General features: G+C 65.4%; 1 protein-coding gene across 1 annotated transcript; it reads right to left on the bottom strand.

Annotated features, from left to right (window-relative positions):
* Window positions 1–3,678: 3,678 nt before the first annotated feature.
* C24H1orf189 (chromosome 24 C1orf189 homolog) lies at window positions 3,679–8,112 on the bottom strand. The gene is made up of 4 exons (XM_039512955.1): window positions 7,977–8,112; window positions 6,243–6,283; window positions 4,581–4,710; window positions 3,679–3,998 (listed from the first exon to the last, which is right to left on the bottom strand). The coding sequence occupies exons 1-4, from the start codon at window positions 8,049–8,051 to the stop codon at window positions 3,897–3,899; spliced, it is 348 nt and encodes a 115-aa protein (XP_039368889.1). The 5' UTR covers window positions 8,052–8,112; the 3' UTR covers window positions 3,679–3,896.
* Window positions 8,113–8,379: the final 267 nt, after the last annotated feature.

The raw sequence follows: 8,379 nt of genomic DNA, 5'->3' as shown, positions 1-8,379 counted from the left end.
AGACTCAGCACCAAGTCCGGGGTTGGAGGGCGACAAACCCAGTGCAGATCCATGGGCCATGGGGCGAGGGGTGTCCAGGGGGTGTCCAGCTGGGCTGCGGGCCCATGGTCTCCAAGGGAGAGCTGGGGGGCGGGGGGGGGGGCTCCCCACGTTTTCAGACCACTCAGGAGTGTGTGTTTGGGGGGGACGACCCCCGAGCAAGACCAGCATTTCACTGCAGCCGGCAGTTCCCCCCAATTCCCTCTGCACTGGGCCGGTGCCACCTGCCTCCCCCCCCTCCCCGTGCCAAGGGGGGGCCGTGATGCTCAATCAGAACAGAACACGAGGGGCCGGGCAGAGCCTGCGGGACCCCTTGTGCGTCTGGCTGTGGCCCCCCCCAGCCCCAGCCCCCAAGCGTGTGGCCAGAGAGACAGAGGCTCGGGGGACGGGGTGGCCTGGCGGCTCTGCTCCATGCACTGTCCCTTCACATGGGGCCATCCTTCTCCCCCCGCCCTGGTGCCTCCCAGCCTGAACCCCAGGGTCCGAGGGGCGCCTGACGCAGGCTGTGCCGGGACCCCAGGGCCAGGCTGCAGTCGGGACCCATCCCAGGTGCCATGGAGGGGCCTCTGGGCTACTTGCGGGCATGAGGGGGGCAGAGGGCCAGGGAGGAAGCCTCCCCTCCTTCCCCAGGGCATGGGGGTGTCCCTGGGGGAGAGGCTGGGCCTTGTTCCCCCATTGGCAGGAAGGATCCAGGCTCCACAGGCTGGGCTGGCCTGGCCTGGGCTCGTCCCTGCCAAACAAGCCTGCTCCCCCGGGCTTCTCTGGCCTGGGAAGCCGGGACCCGGGCAGAGGGGGGAATCATCAGCTGAACGGGAGCTCCCAATGCCAGCTGTGAGCGGCAGGGCTGCCGCCGTCCCGGGCACGGGAAGGGGCATCGCGCGCGGGAGCAGCGAGGGTTTTTCTCTCTGTACTTGGCACCGGAGCGAGTGCGGCTGGACGCCTGCGTCCAGGGCTGGTGCCCGCAGTCCCAGGAGGACGTGGACACGTTGGAGAGGGCTCAGCGAGGAGGGCTAGAAAACCTGCCACCCAGGGCGAGACTCCAGCTGAACAAAGCGACGGCTCAGGGGTGACTTGAGCCCAGGGGATCGTACCTGCCTGGGAACAGCTGCTTGCTCTGGGCTCTCCAGTCCAGCGGGCAAAGGCCTGACACAATCCGAGGGCTGGAAGACGGAGCTAGGCAAACTCAGACTGGACATAAGGGGCAGATTTCTAATTAACCCCTGGAACAATTTACCCAGGGCTGGGGGGATTCTCCATCACCGTCCATGCTACAACCCAGTGGGGCCGGTTTCCTGAAAGCTTGGTTCCAGTCCCATCGGGAATCGCTGGGGGCAGGGTGAGGCCATCGGGTGAGATGGTCACGTGGTCCCTTCTCGCCTTGGACTGTAGGAATCGGGCTGGGCCGGGGGAGACAAGTCGGGGGGAAAAGGGGAAGGGGGTTTGTTCTGCCAAACCCTCCCTGCCCCTGAAAGCCCCTGCCCCCTCTCCTGGAGCTGGGGGAGAAGCCAGGCTGGCGGGACGGGGCAGGCCCAGCAGCCGGAGCGCAGGGTAAGTGATCCCAGGCTATAAATACCAAGGCCCGTGACATGCACCTTTTGTTCTCTGCCCTTTGGAGCCGGAGCAGCTGGCCTGGCTCAGTGCGGCTCCTGGAACAGGCCCGTGGCCGCGGAGGGGGGGTGAGCTGTGCTGGGAGCGTGTGCGAGGTTTGTGAGCCTGTGACGTGTCGGGGTGTGTGTGTGGGGAGGGGGAGTCAATGGTGCCAGGGCGGAGTGTTTAGTGGGTGCAGTGAGGGAACATGTATGTGTGTTGGGGGGTTCATGGGGAGGTGAGTCCGTACCCTGGGGATCCCCTGCTGAGACCCCCCCCACTCTGCACTGACAGCGCTGGGTGGTGTCTCCTGCTTCAGCCAGTGCCCCCAGGTCAGGGATTCGAGCTCCAGGGGCTGCAGTGAGGCCAGGCTGGGCACAGAGCCAGGCAATGCAGTGCTGGCCGTGCAGAGAGCGGGTTGGCACCTGGGCGCTGTGCTCTCACTAGGGGGAGTGTGCATGTGTGTGAGTGCACACACGCGTGTGTGCATGTGTCACGTGTTCAGACATGCTTCCTCTCGTGCCCAGCCCGCTCCTTGCTGGAATGCTGCCGCTCCAGTTCCCTCTGCACCCCTCAGCCACAGCGTGTGTCCATCGCTGCTGAGTCCAACGTCCCTTCCCTGAGCTGGGGTGACCTGGACCTTGGACACCAGCCAGCCAGCAACAGGGGCCTTGCAACCCACGGGGGGGAGCTGGGAAATCCTGGGCTTGTGGGCGGGGGGTCTAGCTAACCCCACCCCATGCAGTGCTAAGCCCCAGGGGACGGGGCCTTACGCTGCAGTGAGGCCACCAGCTGCAGCTCTGGCACGCAGGGATCTGGCCGCCCCACGCTGCTAGCGCATCTCCACCAGGCAGGCGCTGCCGGGGTCCCTCCCTGCACCCCAACAGGGGGCTTGGCTCACCCCGGGCTGCTCCAGCTTGTGGGACTCTCTGGTCTCACCTCTAGTTGCATTAACCCACTTGGCCACCAGGTGTCAGAGACGCTTCACAGCTGACACGTGCAGACACCCAGCGTGGCGAGGGGGCGGGGCTGGGAGCCAGGACTCCTGGGTTCTGTCCCCAGCTCTGGGAGGGGAGTGGGGTATGGTGAGTGAGGGGCTGGGAGCCAGGACTCCTGGGTTCTGTCCCCAGCTCTGGAAGGGGAGTGGGGTCTGGTGGGTGGGGAGGGCTGGGGCTGGGAGCCAGGACTCCTGGGTGCTGTCCCCAGCTCTCGCAGGGGAGTGGGATCTGGTGGGTGGGGAGGGCTGGGGCTGGGTGCCAGGACTCCTGGGTTCTGTCCCCAGCTCTGGAAGGGGAGTGGGATCTGGTGGGTGGGGAGGGCTGGGGCTGGGAGCCAGGACTCCTGGGTTCTGTCCCCAGCTCTGGAAGGGGAGTGGGGTCTGGTGGGTGGGGAGGGCTGGGGCTGGGAGCCAGGACTCCTGGGTTCTGTCCCCAGCTCTGGAAGGGGAGTGGGGTCTGGTGGGTGGGGAGGGCTGGGGCCGGTGGTGGTGGGGGAAGGGGACTGGGAGCCAGGACTCCTGGGGTTTTCTATACCTGTCTGCGCCACTAACTTGCGGCGTAATCTTGGTGCGAGATCCTTCTGTGCCCCCTGCCTCAGTTTCCCCTCAATACAGTGCTGATAATGATGCTGCCAGGCCACTGGGAGGCTTCCTGCCCGAAGTGCTGTGAGGCCCTGGGATGGGAAGGGCAAAGGGAGGCCTAAGGTCTCTTGGGAATTCTAGTGACACAACCAGCTTCAGTGCGTGGCCGGCGCCAAGGTGCCGAGTGCCCTGCGCAGACTCTGTGCCCGCACGGACGGGAGCTGCCCCCAGAGTGAGATGCTCACACACAGATTAGACCCGTTATTCCAACCCCATTGGTGGGGCTTCTGCGGCATAATCAGGAGGGTGGCAGGGGAGCTCACCCGCCCCAGCAGAGAGGCCAAGGTCTCTGCTAAATCCATGGAGTTTCTTCAAATCTGCCCCACGACATGGTGTCTCCAGCTGCCTCTGGGCTGCCCCCCCAGTGCTGGGATCTAATCGCCGCCTCTCTCCAGAGCCTCAGGCTGCTCCGCTTAGCTTGACACTTTAATATTCTCGGCAGGTTTTGACGCTGTCTCTGAAATAGCAACAGCCACGACTGTCCCGTCGGGAAGGCGGCTCTGGGGCAGGATGGGGAAGTGCTGTCAGGTGCAAAGCCTGGGGTCCCATGGAAACCTGGGCCGCTGCGGGTCGCAGTTCGGCGAGCGAGGGGGCCGGTGTGGGCAGGTCGCTGCTCCCCAGAGCTGGGCGCTCACAGCCTCTCCACGTAGAAGGACTTCCCACCGTGGTTCAGCTCGCGCTGGAGCTGCAGGTGCTCGCAGTGCAGAAGGTAGCGCAGGGCCGCGCGCCGGACCTGGCAGGGAGGCCAAGAGCTGTGTGAGAAGCCAGGACCCCTCTGCCCTTCCCTGGCATCTTGCTGGTCCCATTGCCTGCTGCAGGGCTGGGTGGAATCCAGCCCACTCCCCCCCCAGCAGGAAGGGTTCACCCAGTGCCCCCCACCATGTGGGCAGCAGCTGAGCCTGCAGTGGGGAGAGCTGTGGGCTGGGCCTAACCCTCCCCTCGCACTGCACCTCTGCTGACGCCACTGGGGGGAACTGGGACTCAGTGGTATGGGCAGATCTGCAAAGGCAGCAGGGGGCCATATCCCTCCAAATGAAACACTCTCCGCCCGCTTGCCCCGATCCCGCTGTCCCTCACCCACGAGGAGCCGACTCCTGCCCTGCTGGGGCCACAGGCTTGTGTGCAAAGGGGGCCCGGATGGAGCCGACTGCGGCGATGCCCAGGGTGGGTGATCTCCCCTGGTGTCCCCTGCCCCGTTCTCACTGCGCAAAGCGGGTGTGAAAGGTGCCCAGCCTGGAACCCCCACTACCAGCATGAGCCTCTCTCGCCACGCTGCCCCTGTAGGGTCAGTGCCCCTCTGCTCCCCCAGCCTTACCATCAGCAGTGCCTTGTTAGCGAAGCTCAGCTCCTCTGCCACGCCGGCCCGCAGGTTCTGGCAGCCCCTCACCAGCCTCTTCTCCTCCTGCTTCTCCCTCTGGACGCAGAGGACTCGGCCCCACTCCCAGCTGTGGGGACGAGAGGCCGGAGGAGGGGGGCACTGAGCCAGGGCAGCCTTTGCAGCTCTCCCCGGCGCAGAGGGGAGTGAGTTACATGGAAATGCAGAATGAGGCTGAGGGGGACAGAACCAAACCCCTCACCCCTGGGCTGAGTTTTACCCCATTGCCTGAGTCAGCACCTGGCTGCACTGAGTCAGTGGAACCTCCCTGCTGCCTCCCCCACCCCCGCAGGGCCCTCAAGCTGCCAGTCAAAATGCACGTGACGCTTTCACTTTTGTTTCCTAGCGTTCAGGTTCCTGGGCACTGAACGGCTGCTTAGTCCCCTGACATGGGAGACTATGTGCCTCAGTTTCCCCTCCCGCCTCATCTTGTCTGCTTAGAGCACAAGGTCCTTGGCACAGGGACTGTCTCTCGCTCTGTGTCTAGGCAGCTCCCAACACAACAGCCCCCCCGGCCTGGCGACTGCTGGGCTCTAGCACACCCACAGCCTGGGCTTGGGGGTCCTCTCACATCTGAGCTTAGTGAAATGACACAACTGAGGCGAAAAGGGGCATTTACTCTGGGCCGTGCGAAGCGGGTGAAAGCCGGGGGGGGGGTGCGTGTGCACCGCTGGGAAGGACAGGCCAGGAAGCGGGTGACTGGGGCCAGCTTAGCTCTGACTGTGCTGACCCCAAAGGGGTCTCCAGGGTCGGCAGTGAAACAAGCCCTCGTGCCTGCAGCTCCTGCGATGGGCGCGCTGTGCTTGGGGGATAAATGTCCAAATAACCAGGGCTGGTTCTCCAGGCACTCGGCTCCCGTGCCCCAGCTGGGCTGCCCGACAGAGCTCCCCAGCCTGCGGCCACCGAACCTCCTTGCTGACATCCACGGGCAGGACCAGGATCCGGCCCCAAGCCGAGGGGGGAGGGGAGCTTTGACTGGCCCCGGGCCCCTGGCTAGAGCCACATGAGCAGCCCCCCTGATCTGAATGGAGCTGGGGGCGGATGTCAGGGGCCATCGATAGGGGCCCTTAGCAGCAGCCTCCCGCCCTCGCTGGCTTCTCCTCCAGGCCCCGGGATCCCAGGGAGGGGCCAGTTGCTCTGCTCTGGGGAGAGGAGACGGCCCTGGGCTGCACTCCGGGAATACGTGGAGTTTAAAGGGAGCAGTTTGTGGGGTGTGACCCCAGGGGGTGTGGAGGAACATGCGGGGGTGGGGGCGCGGGCAGCAACACCAGTCCTGAGCCAGAGGGAGGGCCCGGGAGATTGGCTTGGGCGGGTGAGCCAGGTGGGTGCATGGGGAGGGCTCAGGCTGGCCCCATGCCATTGGGTGGCAGTGGGGGCCCACTTGGGGGGGGGGGGACAGCTGTCCTTGGTCTGGCCCCATGTGGTGTCCCGTTTTCCTTTGGGAAAATATGGTCCCCTTACGCCCACGGTTCCCTCTGTCAGTAGCCCCCTGCCGCCCCCAGTGCGCTGCTGCCGGACATGCTGGGAGTTATTATTCCACAGAGAAGCGGCTTTAATCACAGTAACGAAGAGCTAAAAACCTCCCTCCACAAACCCATTTACCTTTTAACCAGATTCTCGTAGGCAGCCTCCTTCTTCACCAGCTGCAACCAGAAGGGCACGTTCAGCCCAGGGCCCAGCCTCTCCCCAGGCTGAGTTGCTACCCTGAACTAGCAGCTGGGAGGAGGCAAAATCGCCAAGCCCCGGCAAGGGAAAGTGATTGGTTCAAAGGGCCTCCCCTTTCGGGTGGCGGCTCCTAGCACCCGGCACCCTGAACAGTCCCAAAGTGCTTTGTACAGTGGATATGAAATAGGAGAGTGGGGACTCCCAGCACTACCATGCAGCCACCTCTGCGGCGCAACCTGGCAGCTGGCTAGCAGAGCACATCCTCACTGCGCAGTCGTTTAGGGTAGAATGCGAATACTCCTGCTGGGGCGTGCTGGGCTGCTGGGCTTGATGCCCCGAGTCTTACAAGTGCCACAGTTTGAAGAGCCACATGCAGTCAGGACCTGCGAGTTATAATCCCCTCCAGCTGCCAGGAGCCCTCAGTGGCCGGACAACAGAGCCGGGCCCATGAACAGAGACCTCCAGGGCAGGCAGCGGGAGGTGACAGGCAGAGGGGGTGAGTGAGCCTTCAGCGTCCCTCTGCGGGGCTGTTGCCCCGGGGGGTAGGGCAGGGAAAGCGGGGCCTGACTGGGGCGCTCTGCTGGGGGCGCTGTCCCCTCCCTTCACACCCCAGGGAGGGCAGGGTTTGGCCCGGGGACACCCCAGGACGGGGCGAGGGGGTGCTGATTGGATACCTGCTGGCAGGCCAGGTGTAGCATGAAGAGACGGGCTGAGGCTGAGGACAGACTCCAGCCCTAAGGAATGAGATGGGACGCCAGCCTCTCCCCACCTCTAGGGCATTGATGAGACCTCCCCCCATGCAGCTGGGAGCCGCTCAGCCCCACGGGCTGCTGCCAACAACGGGGCCCATGGGGCTTGGCGAGGCCCAGTTCGGCCTTCACAGGCAACCCCACAGGCCCCGTTCCCCTCCGTTTTATGTGCTATGGGGCTGCCCTCCTGCCCACCCCTCCTGGGCCCTGGGTCCCTGCCTGTCTCCCCATCTCTACACCCTGCTGCCCCCCCTCCTGGGCCCTGGATCCATGCCCTGCCCCCCATCTCTACACCCTGCTGCCCCCCTCCTGGGCCCTGGATCCATTCCCTGCCCCCCATCTCTACCCCCTCCTGCCCCCCCTCCTGGGCCCTGGGTCCCTGCCCTGCCCCCCATCTCTACACCCTCCTGCCCTCCCTCCTGGGCCCTGGATCCATGCCCTGCCCCCCATCTCTACACCCTGCTGCCCCCCCTCCTGGGCCCTGGGTCCCTGCCTGTCTCCCCATCTCTACACCCTGCTGCCCCCTCCTGGGCCCTGGGTCCCTGCCCTGCCCCCCATCTCTACACCCTGCTGCCCCCCCTCCTGGGCCCTGGGTCCCTGCCCCCCATCTCTACACCCTCCTGCCCCCTCCTGGGTCCCTGCCCTGCCCCCATCTCTACACCCTGCTGCCCCCTCCTGGGCCCTGGGTCTCTGCCTGTCTCCCCATCTCTACACCCTGCTGCCCCCCCTCCTGGGCCCTGGATCCCTGCCCCCCATCTCTACACCCTGCTGCCCACCCCTCCTGGGTCCCTGCCCTGCCCCCCATCTCTACACCCTCCTGCCCCCCCCGGCCCTGGATCCATTCCCTGCCCCCCATCTCTACACCCTGCTGCCCCCCCGGCCCTGGGTCCAGCCCAGCCCGTCGCCCCGTTCCACGCCCTACCTCCTCTTCCCTCAGGAGCTGCTGGCGCGAGGGGGCACTGCTGCTCTTGCCCAGCTTTTCCCTGCCAGGTGCCATTGTCACGGGGCAGGTGCTGGGCTCTGGGGCCGCTGCCGTCCTGTTACCGTTTGGCTCCCTGGTCACCATGGCAGCAGCACACGCTTTAGAACCGTGAGACAAAGCCGGAGGCTCTGCCTGGGGATCCGTGTTGCCCGGAGTGGGCAGAGCCGAGTTGTCGCCCCGTGGCTGGGGCCTGGGTGCTCACCAGTGCCCAGGATCCCCAATCCAAGGAGCGGCAGGAGACCCCTGCTCCATTAAAGGGCGAGGAGAGTTTAATGAGCCCCATGTGCGTGTCCCTGTCGCTTCCAATCGCCCGCTGCCCTGGAACCGCCCCTCCCGCTGCAGA

The sequence above is a fragment of the Mauremys reevesii genome, linkage group 24, assembly GCF_016161935.1.
Source record: "Mauremys reevesii isolate NIE-2019 linkage group 24, ASM1616193v1, whole genome shotgun sequence".
Lineage (NCBI taxonomy): Eukaryota > Metazoa > Chordata > Testudines > Geoemydidae > Mauremys > Mauremys reevesii.
Note: the sequence above shows the minus strand (reverse complement) of the source record. Positions and strands in the feature narration are given on the sequence as shown.